This window comes from Anopheles coluzzii, chromosome 3 (genome assembly GCF_943734685.1).
Source record: "Anopheles coluzzii chromosome 3, AcolN3, whole genome shotgun sequence".
Classification (NCBI taxonomy): Eukaryota; Metazoa; Arthropoda; class Insecta; order Diptera; family Culicidae; genus Anopheles; species Anopheles coluzzii.
This window is the reverse complement of record NC_064671.1, coordinates 54,100,169-54,118,438: the sequence shown is the minus strand read 5'-3', so window position 1 is coordinate 54,118,438 and position 18,270 is coordinate 54,100,169. Positions and strand designations below refer to the sequence as shown.

The window sequence follows — 18,270 nt, the reverse complement described above, 5'->3', positions numbered from 1 at the left end:
TTTTCTACTTATTATGAACATTAAATTTTAACGGATAAAATTTTGAATTCATAATGCATGTAGCATTTTTCAAGTGCCAGGCAAACAAACGTGCGCGATAAGTAACAAATGAGGATAGCGATCCTTGAAACAGCATCCCAAGCGCCACAGATTAAGCTTAAACGACTGAAAAATCAAATATCTGTGATTTTCGGTAGGATAAATGGAAAATCGGTAGTTTTAGGGCGGTCATCTGTGAATCGGTAAGCATATAAAAATCGGTATTTCTGGTCACTCTGCCAATATTCTAACAGAAGATACTACTCGAAACCTCGTAATGTTTAGCGGGTCAAGCAAGGCCGTAAACTACTCGAATAAATGTTTCGAGGTGTAAAAATATTATGTTTACCTAAATTGATTGATAGCTTTGGAAGTCGCTTAAGATTTAGTTTGCTTGTTTGTTGTCATAGTTGATGCCACTTATGTAAATACAGAGTCGCACCTCTACACAGCCTAAACAATACACGCAATTTTACATCTATAACCTCTTCAGAAAGCCCGAACAGATCTAAAATGTATGTAACATGGTTTACAGACTCGTTACGACAAAATCTAAACAAATCCATTTCACCTCATTTGTGCTATGCGTTTATTTTTTCTTCTAGGGCTGACTACTGGAAGTCGAATGATCGCAAGTACTGCGACTTTTGCAAGTGTTGGATAGCCGACAATAAATCCGTCAGTGTCAATGTGCACTTCAATACGACAAGCAAGGCCAAAAATTATTTATCTGCATTTTCTATATTTTTACAGAGTGTTCAGTTCCACGAGAATGGAAAACGACATCAGATGAACGTACAAAAGCGTATTTCAGAGATAAGTCGAAATAGCTACAAAGCTCAGCAGGAGCAGAACAAAATCGATGCAGATTTGAAGAAAATGAATGATGCCGCCATGAAGGCTTACATGCAAGATATTAGCTCTGGAGCTGATATAAGTTCGCGGGAGTTAAACGAAAAGCAGAAACTCGAACAAGTGCAAGAAGCTTGCGGTCAAATCAACCCTCGTCCTGGACCGTCTGCAAGCAGCTCTGGAAACGCTGACAGCAGACCTGCGAAAGCGAAAAAAGCACGGGAAGCGGATCCATTGTATCTGCCAGGCGCAGAGAGCGAAGAAGATACAGAAAATGGCAAGGGAAAGACATTGTCTAAGAAACGACACATCGAAAATATTGCACAAGTCGGCAATGGATCGATGTGGGTGGAAGCTGAGACTGATGAAGGGTTTCCCTACTATTGGAACGTGAAAACAGGCGAATCCATCTGGGAAACTCCTAAAGAGGGTTTTATGAAGAAGGAGGAGTATGAAACGCTATCAAAAATTGCATGGCAAAAGCAAAAGGAAATTGCAGAACATGAGGCAAAGTACGAGTTGGAAAATGCTGATGAAATCGCAGCAAGGCTTCGACGCGAAAACATGGCGCAGATTTTTAAACACAACCGTAAAATTAAAGAAGAATTAGAGAAAAAGATAGATCACGGCGAAGTTGCAGTTACTGCACAAATTGAACAATCGAAAAATCCTTACGGAAACTGGGAATCAGTTGAAGTCAAGTAAGTCACCTTACGATTTTGTTTTTGTGTGTTATTCACTTTATTCTACTTATACGATTATTATCACAATACAGGAAAGAGCGTTCGATTGACCTGCAATTACCGGTTACCCCTGCCCCATTGTATGTTCCAAGTGCAATGCCAGAAAAAATGGAACCAAAATTCAAAGAAAGAGTTATCGATCACATACCACAAGAAGTCAAATCAACTGTAAGCGACACGTTTACAAAGAAAAGGAAAGTTCAACGAAATGCTCGCACACGTTTAGATGTAGACTAGACAATGGATATAGAACTGAATATAAACAATTGTCTCATTCGCACACTACTCTAGAATGCGTTTCGCTTCTTTCACACAGCCTACATTGAGTCGAACACAGGTACATATTTTGTCCACGCTATTGTATGCCGCCATTTTCAGTTATACAGTTGACAGCAGTTGCAGCAGAAGAGCGTTCCCTCGCTGGCTCTTCTAAAATATCCAGTCTTAATCTGTTATTGCTCTGGAATAGCACTCGAATCATAAGAACAGAGATGTTGCGAAACAAACCGTCGATGCTGAAAAAGAATGCGCCAATGGAAAACACGCGAACGGATCCAATATTTACACAGGAGGATCGTGAAGCCGAAGCACGCCGCCTAGCAGCATGCATATGTGCGCGTGGAAAAACAACTATACAGTGTTTGCGATGCGGTAACCTATGTTTCGGCCGAAAGTTCCGGCCCTGTCCATCTCATCCTAAAGTATGTAGCATATGTCGAGGTTAGTCAGTTTGCTTATTCTAAAATAATTGGAAGGAAATCGTATTTTTCCAGATCGTATTTCTGTATGATGTTCGGGCATGTTCGGTGTGTCAGGGAACGTTGAAACACTTGGAGGAGCTCCCAATCGATTTTGAGACCTACCAGAAGTTAATGCGAGTGGGACCGGCACGTTCATCACCTTAAACATCGCTTCGTTTGATTAATCTATTACCGAATTCATATTGACGAACAACTACATGAAGTAATAAAATTAGTTTTATTAGTTTTGAACTAACATAACTTGCTGGCATAGTTCGGTTGCTAATCTGATAATTCCTAAGTGCTGGTTACTAAATAGAAAACCAACCAGGCGTGCCGGGTCGATCTTTGTTTTTATCTAGAAACTTCTTGTGGTTTTTCTTCGCGTCTTCCAGCGATTTTTTATCATCTTCTATCTTCTGCTTTGCGTCCGTTGGGAAAATGTCAGGGAAAGTAAATTGCTTGGTTCTTGGCTAGAAAAGATAAATAAAAAAACTAGGTTATTAATGGTCACTGAGTTAATCGGGTACGAATAATGAAACACACCAAAGTGACATAGGCGTATTTGGTATCCTCCTCCTTAGTGATGTATCCCAATACCAAATCTCTTTTTGTGCCACCCAATGCAATCCGCGTACGAACATTTACCACAGGAACATTGTATATTTTTTCCAAATAGTTTTTCACATCATGCCGGGTCATTTCCATGGAGCAGGCAAACTGCACAACATTTGGGGGCTGCTCATTCGCGGGTCGTACTAGCTTCAGCCAGAAGTTAGGTAAAAATACCCGCAGTTGCGGATTGCCTCGTTGATAAATCGGATACCATCGGGACGACATTATTTAAAGTTTTGATTGTAACAATATCGATTTTTTTTATATTTCTGACGATTAAATAACACCATTCGTAAACATGCGTAGATGGCATATGTCAACTGATTCTACACACCGTCTATTCTGCGAAACTCGCAAACAAAGTTTGATAGCTCTTTCGCACCGGACGAATGTGATAATTCGAGCGTTTGACGAACGTAGCTCAGTCTGGCGGTAGCTCAATATACTGAAATAGCTACGACGCATTTGCGATCTCGACAATATAAAAAAAAAAAAACATGTGACCTAACCGTAGCAATAGACGATGCGCAATCTCAGATTGCGCATATATTTATCTGTCAAACGGGTCGGTTTGATATATTTATCTGTCAAAAAATATATATATATCTCGGACATATAATCTTGAAAATTTATGCGCAATCTTGGCGCAATCTGAAAATGTATGGAAATGACGTTTATAGCTCAGGGTTGGCTACGCGAAATGACTTATGTTTTGATAAAACGAATATATGCGCAATCTGAGATTGCGCATCGTGTATTAATACGGAAAAAGAAATAATGTTTATCAATTTTCGAATCAAATTGGTTATTTCACATAGTTTATGCAAAATAAAATACTAAACTCTTTTCCCTACACGTTTTTCAAACGAATTCACCAGAAAAAGTGAAAACAATCGGTTTGCACTACCGCGAAAATCTCAGGAATACCGAAGTTGGGCATCTTTGCGAAACAGCAGGCGCGATCGGAGGCGCGGAAGATTTGACAGCGCAACTGTTCTACAACTGTTATAAACAAGGCGCGATTTTCGCGGTACCGCGACGATCTTGGTTCGTCTATTTCCAGCCTAACTGAACGGTAATTGAACGGTCACGAGAGACGTCGTCGCGCGCGACGTTGTTTGCTTTATGTCTTTTTGAGAGGTTACGTCAAATGACGAATTGTAAAAATGCTCTAGATCAAGGATAATGTATTTAGAAGGTTGATTTTTATCGCTTTTGCTGGGCGACATTGTGGGGGACATCTGTCACTCTCTGCATACAAATTTCATTACCCCGCACCAGTCCTCCCCGATTTTTATACCGGAGCCCACGGAAGAGAAATGTCAAGTCGAAAAATGTCATTTTGCTCTGAACAACTTCACCTTGTCATTTATAACACCTTGCTCTAGATCAACCCAAGCGAATGAAAATGGCACTTTTCGGCTGTGTTTTCGATTGACATTTCGTGCACGATTTGACAAACGAAATCGTGTACGAGATTCAGACTTTTTTCGGCACATAACCACAACCGCGTGCAATGGCATATTTGCTATCTTCATCGCACGTCTAGCGTTAGACATTTTGAGGTTAAATAGTTTTCACATTGTTGGTTTTTATATGAATCATACGATACGAAAGAACACAACTGATTTAAATACAAACTAAACATAATACACAAAAAGAAATACACATCCCAAGTGCCACAAATCCACTAAACGACCACTAAACGGCTTCTAAACGACTCAAGCACTCTACCTAAACCGAATATAGAAAGACTTCGTTTAGCAGACGGCAAACGACTCATGCATTCTAAAAATAGCAAAAAAGTTCCGTTTCGATCCAATGTTAAAAACTTTTTAAAAAGGTTTAACCGTAGAGTTGGCAACCAGATTTACACACGTAAGTTGGCAACCGGCATACCCGGGTATTCCACATGTTTTGATGCAAAAAATTAACGATTTTCATAGGTAAACAATGCTTTCTATATTTTAATGCTGTAAGCAAGTAATGCCGACCATATATTCTCTTCTATTTCATTTATTAATTGAGTTTTTTTTTTCATTTTATTATAAAAATAACGGTCAAATTGAAATTTGGAATCGCTTGAATTTGACTCGAAAATAAGCACAATACGAAAAGAGAAAGAAGAGAAACGTCATTCTCCATACAAAATGTATGGAATACCCGGGTATGCTGGTTGCCAACTTACGTGGTAAAGTTAAAAAAAATCTAAATAAAATACTTACAGACTGTTTAAAATTACAATTTATGCACCAAAAAATCTGAAATTAAAAGTTAGGAGGCTACGGAAAATTTCAGGTCGATAAAAGTAATGAATCAAAAGTTATTTCAGTTTAAATTTAAAAAAAATACCCGGGTATCCGGTTGCCAACTTAAAGGTTAAAACTGTTACATTTAGTCAGAATCATATCAAATAATTCATAAAATGACTATAACCGCCCCCTACTTGCAAAATTACACGAAAATTGGTGATATTTTAGCTGGAAATCACGAGATTCGACTTACGCGGAAATTCGAGATACGCGGAATTTTGCGGCCGTTTTCGGTCCCCATTAACCGTGTATCTCGGGGACCGCCTGTACTGTTGTATGGTTTCGAATTGAAGTTATGCATCGCTAGAACTAGAACGGCGATACGATTGTTTAAATACTAAACTCCAATGGAAACCACCAGCACTGAAGCAAGTGAGATTTGAGTGATGGTCGTTGGTGTTGATACCCACGTATCTGACCACACGACCATTTATATAGATTTTTGCTCGGAAAGTTAGAAGGCTTATAGGTCATGATAAGATGAAACTTGCCGAAACACATTGCAAGAAAAGGATAGCAATATAATAATCAGTTTTAATACGCCATCTATTGATAAAACCAATGAAGCTGTGGAGCTTTCATTTTCTTTTCTATGGATATTCAATTTTCCAGTCGTTTAAGCTTAATCTGTGGCACTTGGGATAACCTGCTTCAACGCTTGGCTTGGAGAGCGAAATGGTTCGAAAGGAAGAACCACACATACAGTCATATATTGCTTGTCAAATTATGAGAGTGTATGAGTTATCGTCCGAAAATTTCCGCTTGGGAAGGACCGTAAAGATATCAGGTCAAGTTATAAGCCCGTTTTGACAGCTAGGTGGAAGAAGAATCGACGAAGAAAACTGACAGTTAGTTTTCCGCGTTTGGCGAACGCTTCAAGTTCTCGAAGGAAAATTTCCATTTGAAATCACGGGCTGTGTTCTAATAAACTAAAATATTCACCCAAATTGATCTCCACCAAATATTGACCATGCAAAACGTAAACAATCCATTAATACATATACAAGCGGAAAACCATCTGTCAAAATCGGAGCCCAGGGGGGGGATCGCCAAAAACGCTATAACTACACCCCATTATACATTCCACCTTGACCTTGCCCCAAAAGATCCTTTTCCACCACCTGATCTACTTAATGCACCTTGGTACGGATAACATCATTATGACACAACCAAGGTGGATTAAAAATACCAGATGGTGGAAAAGTGCCTTTCGGGGGTCGCCATAGTTGAGTGACTTTACGTCATTTTAACCTTTAAGTTGGCAACCGGATACCCGGGTATTTTTTTTAACTTTAAACTGCAATAACTTTTGATTCATTGCTTTTATTGACCTGAAATTTTCCGTAGCCTCCCAAGTTTTAATTTCTGATTTTTTGGTGCATAAGTTGTAATTTTAAACAGCCTATAAGTATTTTATTTTGAGTTTTTTTTAATTTTACCACGTAAGTTGGCAACCAGCATACCCGGGTATTCCATACATTTTGTATGGAGAATGACGTTTCTCTTCTTCCTCTTTTCGTATTGTGCTTATTTTCGAGTCAAATTCAAGCAATTCCAAATTTCAATTTGACCGTTATTTTTTCCGTAATGAACTTTATGAAATGAATAAACTAAATGAATAAATGAAATCGAACACAATATATGGTCGGCATTACTTGGTTGCAGCATTAAAATATAGAAAGCATTGTTTACCTATGAAAATCGTTAATTTTTTGTATCAAAACTTGTGGAATACCCGGGTATGCCGGTTGCCAACTTACGTGTACAGGCGGTCCCCGAGATACACGGTTAATGGGGACCGAAAACGGCCGCAAAATACCGCGTATCTCGAATTTCCGCGTAAGTCGAATCTCGTGATTTCCAGCTAAAATATCACAAATTTTCGTGTAATTTTGCAAGTAGGGGGCGGTTTTAGTCACTTAATGAATTATTTGATATGATTCTGACTGAATATAACTGTTTTAAACCTTTTGAAATAGTTTTTAACATTCGATCAAAACGGAAATTATTTGGCAATTTGCAATTGATGTGTCAAATCAGTACAATTTGCTCAAAGAATTGTCAAATTTAGAAAACCGCGTATCTCCGAATCCGCGTATAAGAGGTACCGTGTATCTCGGGGACCGCCTGTATAAATTTGGTTGCCAACTCTACGGTTAAAACCGTTAACCATTGGTTTCCGCACACAAAGTATAGCAAATATATCAGATTTCTTTGTTACTACATGCATTTTTATGTGTCTATTAATTTTATCGAAAAAATGAGATCATATAACAAAAGATTTTTGAATCGGTTTCTTTACAAAATTTATAATCATGTGAGTAAGAGTACTAATCTAACATAAATTGTCAATTTTTTTCATAGATAACGAGGAATAAATGTTAAAATAGAAACTATAAATTTCTTAGTTTTTTTTCTCAAACATGTCGAAAACACAATGAATTATATAAAAAATACACGGAATATCACAAAATAACACACTTAAATCGTTGTTTTAATGTTAAATAAGAACTTGCACAGCTCAAAAAATATTTTTAAAGTATATTCAATCGAAAAAATGTGGTAGATAAATTATAGATTATGGTAACTGTACCAGTTTTCGGCACGCTAGTGCATCAGTTTCACAAAAACTGCTCACAAATAAACATTTTTTTATTATTTTTCATGAAAGTGATGTTATTCTGGTTGATAAACTATCATAATATGTTACACTATTTTTTATTTGCCGTTTCAAAGCCCTTTTTCATAAATATTCGTAAAAATGCAAACATTGCTTTTGTTCCTATTTTCGGCAGGTTGTGTTCCTATTTTCGGCAGCGCAAATACGGGTCAGAAAATGTTAATATCTATGTAAATATGTACTAAAAAAATGTTTAAAGCAATTTTACACTCTTACTTTCCTATTACACTGCTTCTAGACGACCCAAAAATCTTCCGCGACAATTTTTGGCGACACTTTCTATCTGTCAAACCGTCCTTGTTTTAGCACGAATGTATGGCTTACTTCGATCGTAATGTCGCGAAACGCGAGCGTTGCCTTTCTGTGAAAATTTCACAAACCCGCGACAATCACGGTTGCCTCTGATTTTGTTCTAAAACTGAGATGTTGTTTTAGAACAAAGAGCTCGCAGAAAATTTGTCGCGGTACAAAAGTTGGTCGTCTAGAAGCAGTGTTACTGATGTTAAAACACCGACAAACCGACGTGACACTTCGAACAAAATTAGCTTCAAAAGTTGTCTCCTTATTTCAAATGAAAATACGTTAAACACTAGCGCCATCTCTAGAATGATTCGCTTACTACACTGACACAGAGAAGAAACTGCTAAATCCCCTTTTTATTTTTCTTCGCAAATTCCAATGCGTATTGTTTTATGTACTTCTCACATCTTTTGCATTGAGTTGGAAACTTATAAAATGATTTTCCTGAGTGTTTTGTCCAAAAATTCTCACAAAATCTTGCCTCACACTTCCTTCGCAATTTGTATTTAGAAAAGTTGTTTACATCGAAGCAGCAGTGAACAGAGCTTACTTTGACAGAAGTGATCGCCTCACTGGTAAATGACAGTACTTTCGTGTGGGACACTTTTGTAACGCCAGTTTCACGTCGGTTTGTCGGTGGTTAAAAAGCACTTTAATTATTAATTTTATGTTGCTTATTTTGGCCCGTTTTGACAGCCATTTTGATGCGACGTTTAAACAGAGCAGCCATTGACAGTTTGAGGGTTATAGCGTACGGTGCGAACTGGCTTACAAATATTTATTTTTCTCTTAAGTTAGTGCATTGTTTGTCGTAAAATTGGTGATATTTGGTACAAGAAAGGTCATATAATGTGTCGACATACGCATTGTAGTGTTCTGATCAATTTTAAAAGGAATATTCAGCCAAATTCAAAGTGTGTTATTGTTCCGAGTTTCGGCAGGAGCCCACAACATTGAGCTGTCAAAATTGAACATTTACTGTGTACCTATTTTCAGCAGCATTTAAAGTGAAAATTAACCTGTTTATCGTGATTTTAAAATTCCGAACAAGTTAGAATAAATTAAATAAGCATAAAATCTTTAATATACACCACTTTTTCATTGTTTTACTGTTCTGATTCTCTTAATCACAAAACCTGCCGAACGATTGGCTGACAGCAAAGCTGCCGAAAAAAGCACAATTTATTCGATATTTTGGAAAATACGTAATGAAATGGTGTGAAACTTCGTATGTGAATATCAAATAAGTACACCTTCACTACAAAATTGTATTTTGTGAAATTTTTCACCGCATTTGTGCAGAATTTCACGTTTTTAGCTACCCTGCCGAAAATAGGTACACTGCCGAAAACTGGTACAGTTACCCTAGATATTATCAAATTAAATACAATAGAACGTCGATTATTCGGGGACGGATTAACCGACGGGCTGCTTAACCGTGCGCTGTTCATGCGTACGGCGAAAGTTTGCTGCGATAGTCAACCCAAGCGCCACAGAGTAAGCTTAAACGACTGGAAAATTGAAAATCCATAGAAAAAAATGAAAGCTCCACAGCTTCATTTGATAGAACAATACAAAGTGTATGAAGACCAGGTGGTCTCGTCCCATACAAATTGACAACTAATTTCGGAATCAAAAAAAGCTCCTTTTGACAGAATGGGTGAAATGAATTTCCATAGGAACGGTTCGCTATGTTCTTAGCAACACATACGTAGTACACATTGGTGTCCTCGTCGACGGCATTATTTTGATCCAAAAATGGATTTTAATTAGTTCAGATTTGGTTTAGCTTACAATAAGAAATATATTACGTGTTTTTTAAGGTATGTCAGTGCAAATAACGAAGATTCTAAGATTGTTTGTGTATTAGGCAAGTCGTCAGAAAGCTTGTTTGGGGAAATGTTTACACCCATGCTGTCAAAAAGTGACGTTCAACTTTTGCTATAAGAAACAGGCTATGAGATCACCTGATCTTCATACACTTTGGAACAATAGATGGCGTATTACAACTCATCATTATATTGCTATCCTTTTCTTGCAATGTGTTTCGGCAAGTTTCATCTTATCATAACCTATGTAGCCTTCTAACTATCCGAGCAAAAATCTATATGAATGGTTGTGTGGTCAGATACGTGGGTATCAACACCAACGACCATTACTCAAATCTCACTTGCTTCAGTGCTGGTGGTTTCCATTGCAGTTTAGTATTTTAACAATTGTATCGCCTTTCTAGATCTAGCGATGCATAACTTCAATGCGAAACCATACAACAGTACAGAGGAAATGAGAAAGCTCTCCTCCAAACGATGAAGCTCAACTGGTTGGGGTATCCCATCAACAGAGAGCGCCACCAGCATTTTTGCTATTTTTAGAATGCATGAGTCGTTTGCCGTCTGATAATCGAAGTCTTTCTATATTCCGTTTAGGTAGAGAACTTGAGTCGTTTAGAAGCCGTTTAGTGGTCGTTTAGTGGATTTGTGGCACTTGGGAAGTGGGTAACCAGTTTCTTTTGCTGCTCTGTAGTGCCTTGTGGTATTTTCGAAATTCATTTTTCTTCATGAACAGTTGTTAAACCTATAGTTATTGATTAAAATAATATTATACTAACGATTAATCGATCGATTCCTGATGAATTAATTATAAAACTAGTGAATTTCATATTTTTTATATGCGTTAGACATTTCTTGGACCATTATAAGTGCAAATCGATTAACCGGCAATCGCCCGGTCCCGGGACCGAACCAAGGATAATGTATTTAGAAGGTTGATTTTTATCGCTTTTGCTGGGCGACATTGTGGGGGACATCTGTCACTCTCTGCATACAAATTTCATTACCCCGCACCACCCCTCCCCGATTTTTATACCGGAGCAAGGATAATGTATTTAGAAGGTTGATTTTTATCGCTTTTGCTGGGCGACATTGTGGGGGACATCTGTCACTCTCTGCATATAAATTGCAATACCCCGCACCAGCCCTCCCCGATTTTTATACCGGAGCCCCCGGGAGAGAAATGTCAAGTCGAGAAATGTCATTTTGCTCTGAACAACTTCACCTTGTCATTTATAACACCTTGTACCGGAGCCAAGGATAATGTATTTAGAAGGTTGATTTTTATCGCTTTTGCTGGGCGACATTGTGGGGGACATCTGTCACTCTCTGCATACAAATTTCATTACCCCGCACCAGCCCTCCCCGATTTTTATACCGTAGCCCCCGGAAGAGAAATGTCAAGTCGAGAAATGTCATTTTGCTCTGAACAACTTCACCTTGTCATTTATAACACCTTGACCGGAGCCCCTAGAAGAGAAATGTCAAGTCGAGAAATGTCATTTTGCTCTGAACAACTTCATCTTGTCATTTATAAACCTTGGACCGAACCAAGGTGTTATAAATGACAAGGTGAAGTTGTTCAGAGCAAAATGACATTTCTCGACTTGACATTTCTCTTCCGGGGGCTCCGGCAAGGTGGATTAAAAATATCAGGTGGTGGATTAGGGCCTTTGGGGGGTCGCCATAGTTGAGGGACTTTACGTCATTTTTGAACCGTTAACCATTGGTTTCCGCACACTAAGCTTAGCAAATAGAACAGATTTCTTTGTTATTATGTGCATTTTTGTGTGTCTATTGATTTTACCGAAAAAATGAGATATATTAACAAAAGATTTGATGATTTGTTTATGCACGAAATTTAAAATCAAGTGAGTATGAGTTCTAATCTCACGTAAATTGTCCATGCGGCTCGTCGATAATAAGGAATCAATGTGAAAATTGAAAAAATAATGGTTTTTTTAATTTTTATCTCCAAAAATGTCGAAAACACAATGAATTATGGAATAAATTCACGAAATAAAACAAAATAACACACTTTATTCCATGTTTTAATGTTTAATAAGAACTCGCAAAGTCCAAAATATATTTTTAAAGAATATTTAATCGAAAAAATTGGGTAGATAAATTATATGAACAAATTTAATAAATGTAAACAACGTTTGAATCCTGGGGACCTTACGTCAAGTGACGAATTGTCAAAATGCACTAGAGTCCACCACCTGATATTTTTAAATCCACCTTGGGCTCCGGTATAAAAATCGGGGAGGACTGGTGCGAAGTAATGAAATTTGTATGCAGAGAGTAACAGATGTCCCCCACAATGTCGCCCAGCAAAAGCGATAAAAATCAACCTTCTAAATACATTATCCTTGGGCCCCGGTATAAAATTCGGGGAGGGGTGGTGCGGGGTAATGAAATTTGTATGCAGAGAGTGACAGATGTCCCCCACAATGTCGCCCAGCAAAAGCGATAAAAATCAACCTTCTAAATACAGGCGGTCCCCGAGATACACGGTACCTCTTATACGCGGATTCGGAGATACACGGTTTTTTTTAATTTGACAGTTCTTTGAGAAAATTGTACTGTTTTGACACATCAATTGTAAATTTCCAAATAATTTCCGTTTCGATCCAATGTTAAAAACTTTTTAAAATGATTTAAAACTGTTATATTCAGTCAGGATCATATCAAATAATTCATAAAATGACTAAAACCGCTCCCTACTTGCAAAATTACACGAAAATTTGTGATATTTTAGCTGGAAATCACGAGATTCGACTTACGCGGAAATTCGAGATACGCGGTATTTTGCGGCCGTTTTCGGTCCCCATTAACCGTGTATCTCGGGGACCGCCTGTAAATTATCCTTGGACAGAATTCTGCTTCGGTTAACCGAGCTGCCCGGATAATCGACGCTCTACTGTAAATGTAAACAACGTTTGAATCCTGGGGACCTTACGTCAAGTTACGAAGTGTCAAAATGCTGTAGATTCCACCACCTGATATTTTTAATCCACCTTGGACACAACCATCACCATACGTACTAGAGCAGATTAAGATTGTAGGTTCGTGAAATTCTTTTCACATAATATAGGTTTACACAATATTACCAAATCAATCGAAAGGGTAATCACTCAAAACATGGCTCTCTATTCCAACCTAAGAACATTTTAGTTCGTCTGTAAACTCTGCTGCAGAAATCGCGGTATCATATTTTTCTTAGTTACATAATGCGCGTTTGTGTTTTCTACATTTCAGCATACTTATTGGTGTTTAGGGTGGTTTAAGACCGGCAACTCAACATCATGGGTCACGGATTTGGTGAACTTGCTAAGGTACGTGGAATTGTCACGCACAAGATTTCACCCTTTGAGCAACGAGCCTTTGCGAATGTCATTAGCAAAGGTGTCCCGAACACTCTCCGTCGAATCCGTTCCCAGGTTTTCATCGTGGCTCCTCGTAAGTGTTCTGTATCAAATTATGTTCAATGAATAGGATCACTGTGAAACACCAATTTAATGTTCGTTTTTTTTATGTATTCAGCATTCGTCATGGGATACATGGTTTACAACTATATCGAAAATTTGCACACCCAGATGAATCGCAAGAATCCGGCAGAGTTTGAGAACGATTCTTAAGCTAAATATCTAGGTGATGCTATAGCATATTTGGAAAATATGTCACATGAAGGCATGATAGCAACATAATAAACATATTTCAAATGTGATCAGATTGTTAAAATGCGTTATGAGAAACCAGTTCAGTAAAATGGTGTAATAATAATATCGTGTAAAATTAGTAAACGCTTGCTTGCTTTTTTATTCAGGAGGAACTGTAAAAAAGCCGTACTGCTTTGTATTGGTTGTGAAAAATTCGCGGTGTTAATTGTTAGAATTATCTATAATTTCATCCTATTATGTATATTAGTCACGACTACAGTACGAAATGGTAAATTACATTTTTTTTAAATTTGCGCAATAATTAAATCCTGTTTCATTTGCCGATGTGGTGTTAGTACCACTGATTTAAATTTTTGAGATTTTAATTTGAGAAGGATTGTATAATTTAACATGTTGCAAATTTGTACAATATGAATGTTATTATGAAGGAAATCAAGTTATCCCAAGTTGAAGTTCACTTGACTAGATACAAATTGCTGTTGTAACTATGGCGACTGAAATGCTTCCTGTTATTTACGTGCGTATTGATTTTATTCGATATTGATACATTTAACTTGGTCGCGTATCAAATAACGCCAAGCTGCTGTTCTTATAGCACAGCACAACATTTTGCTATTATAACTTATGTTTTTTAGATTCTCATTTCACTTGAGATCTGCCGTTTTGTACTAAAATACTATAACATAATTGAATGTTTGCTGTTGAAATGCTGATGAAATCTATTGCGTATGGTGCGTATTGCGGCTAAGAATAATGTTTAGATTACTAATGTTTAAAAGAAGCTTGCTGATCTTTAAGATTTTTGTATTTCGTGAAGGTAGATATAAATCGAAACGTATTTTTATGAAAGCGTAAGTAATGAAGTATAAGTGAGATGTCGATGGAACCGAAAAGAGTGTCAACGAACCTCGCTACGATGTATGGCAGGTAAGCCAAAACTTAGTTCTACGGATTGGTTTCTGAACGTATCTAGAATAGTGTTTGGTGATTTGATGTCATGGCGTGTGTAAAATAACTGGCAGTCAGTTTTTTTTCTATTGCTTTTTGCAATGTGTTTGTTAAGTAGGCCTGACGAGTGAACGATATGGGTTAACGTACATACATAAATCAATAGGGTGAAAGGGACACAACCATATTCATAATAAGAGCAGTTTAGTATTGATTCGAAATGAACCACTTTTGTGCAAGCATTCTTGCCAAAAAAATCATTCTCCTTTTTACTATCTAGTCGGGTATAACACCTATCACCCAAAGTACAGTATCAGTTGTTATGAAGAGTAGATGGAAGGAAACAAATATCAGCGAAAAATGAGACGAGGTTTGTGTGATTTGTTACTTAACGTTTTGTTGATCATTTTTATTCTCTCCTTAATTTCGATGGATCACGACTGCTAACATATGCTAGGCTTGCCACAGGTCACGATCGGATGAAAATCTGTTTCTGCACCGATCTCGATAAATCGGTTCTGATAAGCAATTTTGAAAAGCGCGGCTGGGTACAAGTTACGGCGGATGACGATTGGAATTTCTACTGGGCTGGAACTGGCACCTGTCGCAATATATTCAGCGTTGACAGTGGATACCGTATGCACGATAATCAGCTTATAAATCACTTTCCGAACCATTACGAGTTATCAAGGAAAGATTTACTGGTGAAGAATATAAAACGCTATCGGAAGGACCTTGAACGAGATGGGAATCCGTTGGCAGAGAAAACTGAAGCAAACATTCCCGGTGGCTCAAAATATTTGTATTTAGATTTCATACCGATCACGTTTGTCCTGCCAGCAGACTATAACATGTTTGTGGAAGAGTACAGAAAAAATCCTCAAAGTACATGGATTATGAAACCATGCGGTAAGTCACAAGGTGCTGGTATTTTCTTAATCAATAAATTGTCCAAATTGAAACGCTGGTCGAGAGAAGCAAAAACGTCATTTCATCCTCAAATCGGCAAAGAGAGCTACGTTATTTCAAGGTAGTTAAAAGAAGGCAAAAGAAAGTGCAATTAAAATAATCCTAGTTTAATAATTATTTTTTATTATACTCTATTTTTACTCTAGGTATATCGAGAACCCGCTGTTAATTGGCGGTAAAAAATTTGATCTTCGATTGTACGTTCTTGTGACATCATTCCGTCCGCTGAAAGCATACTTGTTTCGTTTGGGATTCTGCCGCTTTTGTACGGTAAAATACGACACAAGTGTTACGGAATTGGACAACATGTACGTACACTTGACTAACGTCAGTGTGCAGAAACATGGTGTAAGTGTTAATGAATCACTATTTATTATGGAGTTTAACAAACATGATTAATTTTAATGAATTATTAAAGGGTGAGTATAACAACCATCATGGAGGCAAGTGGAGTGTACAAAACTTGCGTCTCTATCTTGAGGGTACGCGTGGTAAGGAAGTAACGGATAAGTTATTTGGGTCCATCACTTGGCTCATAGTACACTCCTTAAAGGCAGTATCAAGTGTTATGGCCAGTGATAGGCACTGCTTCGAATGCTACGGTTACGATATCATCATAGACAATACATTGAAACCGTGGCTTGTCGAAGTGAACGCTTCACCGTCACTGACTTCAACTACAGCCAACGATCGAATACTCAAGTACAAGCTAATAGACAACATTCTCAGCATTGTATTGCCACCGGATGGAGTACCGGAGTAAGTAAAGCAAATTCATTGAATGCTTGATCAATTATAATAAAAAAATGTTTTTCATGCATTGGCTTTCAGTGTCCGTTGGAGCAAAATTCCCAGCCCAGACATGTTGGGAAACTTTGATCTTCTCATAGACGAGGAAATAGCGGCACAGGATGATAGTATACATAACAGTAATAATGGTAAACATCGCTCCAACAGTAATAGATGGAAATAATTGTACGAAAAATAAAATGAATGTCTTAAATACTGGTGTTAACAACACGAAGAAAATTTTCAATTGATTATGGAGTATTGCGACGAAATCGTTCGCGTTCCCGTAATAGTTAATACCTTAACATGAAAACGAAAAGTCATGAACTAAAAACGAACTACATTCTCAAACGGTTGAATTGTCTTAAATAATGGTATTAAAATTGAAACACGTATGATATATTCCTTCGTTTATTTGTTCTATCGTTCGGGCTTTGTGTTTAATGTTTTTTTTTTTTTGTGTTGTACGAATGTGTTTTAGTTTTAACATGCACAAATTTTTAATATATCTCCGAGGTTCTTTTGTATTATGTAGCACAATCAGCCATTTTAATTCATTAGTCTTTCCTAATAGTTGTTGCTTTCGCTGTAATTATATAATTGATTTTCTAGTTTCGATTGTATGTTGACTTTTGTTTCCTTATGTGCGACTATATTTTTTCCTATCCTTTTTTGCAATATGTGGTACGCGGTTTCCCAAACGTACGATAATTTCAATATTCTTTCCCAATTAAAGTATTCCAGTTTGGCTTTCACATCAGTTGTGCGAGATTTTCGTTTCATAGGAATTGCTGTTTTAATTGTTTTGTACAATCATAACATCGAATTTAAACCAAATTTCATGCAATTCAAACTGTTAGTTAGTTCCGTAGTTTAATAGGTTGTCAATAAATGAAACATAACTACATATTTATGGTTAGGGAAGTGAAAAACAATCAGGTTGTTAGTAATCTGCAACATATAGTCAGTCATAATACGTAGACAAACATCTACTATTATAAGAGTCATGCAAGAAGGATAGAAAGTAACATTCCCTTTTTTACAATATATTCATATTTCGGTTTGATTGTTGGCTTAATTGTTAAAAACAAATCCATCACACACATTTAAAGTCTGCCACACCGATTGCATTGCTTCCATTGATTTGGAAAATAATGGTTTTACCTTTATATACACTCACACCGATCGCCGTATATTTCTGCGCGTGCCTTTTCTGCTGGTTCAAATATAGTGGCTCTAGCATTTGACAGCATCATAACACACAAAAAAAAAAAACAAAAAATAAATAATCAAATTGTTTTAAATAGCATGTATCGACCATGGTACATAGTTACAGAGGATTTTATTATTAACAAAAAAAAAAACGGTCCCTTTAGGCCGTATTACTGAATAATGTGTAAAGGATAACGGTAAACGAAATTGGAGGTTGAAACAATATATGGTAAAAAACAATCGATTTATTGTATCTTCTTTTCTTTTGGATCTACAGGTGTGTGTGTGCGCGTGTGTGTGTGTGTCTGACGCGTATAAACAGCTCTCGAAATGCTCCTGCCCACATTAATATAGACAGTCATACAAGAGGTTTATCTCTTTGAATTTGTGGGTAGTATTCCGTGTTTAGCTTATTGCCTTTATGATGCTAGAGTTTGCATTATTTTTTTAATAGTTTTGTTATTTCCGGTACCTGATTTCATTTTAAATCGATGTTTAGTTCTGACAACATGTTTCGTTGGTTGGTTGCTTTTATTTTATTATGGCAAATTGAGTTTAT

General features: G+C 37.2%; 4 protein-coding genes across 8 annotated transcripts; 3 read left to right on the top strand and 1 right to left on the bottom strand.

Annotated features, from left to right (window-relative positions):
• The first annotated feature begins 356 nt into the window (after positions 1–356).
• On the top strand, positions 357–1,919 carry LOC120957956 (WW domain-binding protein 4). Its single transcript, XM_040380447.2, has 4 exons — positions 357–554; positions 645–717; positions 793–1,592; positions 1,667–1,919. Coding segments are annotated over exons 1-4 (1,080 nt in total). The 5' UTR covers positions 357–552; the 3' UTR covers positions 1,872–1,919.
• Positions 1,920–2,593: 674 nt separating this feature from the next.
• On the bottom strand, positions 2,594–3,389 carry LOC120957957 (probable 39S ribosomal protein L23, mitochondrial). Its single transcript, XM_040380448.2, has 2 exons — positions 2,921–3,389; positions 2,594–2,847 (listed from the first exon to the last, which is right to left on the bottom strand). The coding sequence occupies exons 1-2, from the start codon at positions 3,212–3,214 to the stop codon at positions 2,686–2,688; spliced, it is 456 nt and encodes a 151-aa protein (XP_040236382.2). The 5' UTR covers positions 3,215–3,389; the 3' UTR covers positions 2,594–2,685.
• Positions 3,390–13,051: 9,662 nt separating this feature from the next.
• On the top strand, positions 13,052–13,840 carry LOC120954758 (cytochrome b-c1 complex subunit 8). 3 transcript variants are annotated; one of them, XM_040374957.2, is made up of 3 exons: positions 13,052–13,178; positions 13,372–13,572; positions 13,657–13,840. In XM_040374957.2, the coding sequence occupies exons 2-3, from the start codon at positions 13,419–13,421 to the stop codon at positions 13,749–13,751; spliced, it is 249 nt and encodes an 82-aa protein (XP_040230891.2). In that variant the 5' UTR covers positions 13,052–13,178; positions 13,372–13,418; the 3' UTR covers positions 13,752–13,840. The 3 variants fall into 3 exon arrangements, with proteins under 3 accessions (XP_040230891.2, XP_049466075.1, XP_049466074.1); XM_049610118.1 differs by having other exon boundaries at positions 13,090–13,174; XM_049610117.1 differs by having other exon boundaries at positions 13,124–13,239.
• A 125-nt stretch (positions 13,841–13,965) lies between these two features.
• LOC120954757 (polyglutamylase complex subunit TTLL1) lies at positions 13,966–17,951 on the top strand. Of its 3 annotated transcripts, none has more exons than XM_040374952.2 (5): positions 13,966–14,720; positions 15,199–15,771; positions 15,857–16,058; positions 16,129–16,469; positions 16,542–17,951. In XM_040374952.2, the coding sequence occupies exons 1-5, from the start codon at positions 14,668–14,670 to the stop codon at positions 16,681–16,683; spliced, it is 1,311 nt and encodes a 436-aa protein (XP_040230886.1). In that variant the 5' UTR covers positions 13,966–14,667; the 3' UTR covers positions 16,684–17,951. The 3 variants fall into 3 exon arrangements, with proteins under 3 accessions (XP_040230886.1, XP_040230887.1, XP_040230889.1); XM_040374953.2 differs by having other exon boundaries at positions 13,966–15,111; positions 15,210–15,771; XM_040374955.2 differs by having other exon boundaries at positions 13,966–15,111.
• The last annotated feature ends 319 nt before the right edge of the window (positions 17,952–18,270 follow it).

What these genes read in the sequence shown, in the direction of transcription:
- LOC120954758 (XM_040374957.2), top strand. Translation starts at nt 13,419, where the DNA reads ATGGGTCACGGATTTGGTGAACTTGCTAAGGTACGTGGAATTGTCACG. An exon ending in GGTTTTCATCGTGGCTCCTC is followed by an intron (nt 13,573 to 13,656) that starts GTAAGTGTTCTG and finishes TTATGTATTCAG; the next exon opens with CATTCGTCATGGGATACATG.
- LOC120957957 (XM_040380448.2), bottom strand. Translation starts at nt 3,214, where the DNA reads ATGTCGTCCCGATGGTATCCGATTTATCAACGAGGCAATCCGCAACTG. An exon ending in AATACGCCTATGTCACTTTG is followed by an intron (nt 2,848 to 2,920) that starts GTGTGTTTCATT and finishes TATCTTTTCTAG; the next exon opens with CCAAGAACCAAGCAATTTAC.
- LOC120957956 (XM_040380447.2), top strand. An exon ending in GGATAGCCGACAATAAATCC is followed by an intron (nt 718 to 792) that starts GTCAGTGTCAAT and finishes ATATTTTTACAG; the next exon opens with AGTGTTCAGTTCCACGAGAA. An exon ending in TGGGAATCAGTTGAAGTCAA is followed by an intron (nt 1,593 to 1,666) that starts GTAAGTCACCTT and finishes ATCACAATACAG; the next exon opens with GAAAGAGCGTTCGATTGACC.
- LOC120954757 (XM_040374952.2), top strand. Translation starts at nt 14,668, where the DNA reads ATGTCGATGGAACCGAAAAGAGTGTCAACGAACCTCGCTACGATGTAT. An exon ending in GAGAGCTACGTTATTTCAAG is followed by an intron (nt 15,772 to 15,856) that starts GTAGTTAAAAGA and finishes TTTTTACTCTAG; the next exon opens with GTATATCGAGAACCCGCTGT. An exon ending in TCAGTGTGCAGAAACATGGT is followed by an intron (nt 16,059 to 16,128) that starts GTAAGTGTTAAT and finishes GAATTATTAAAG; the next exon opens with GGTGAGTATAACAACCATCA.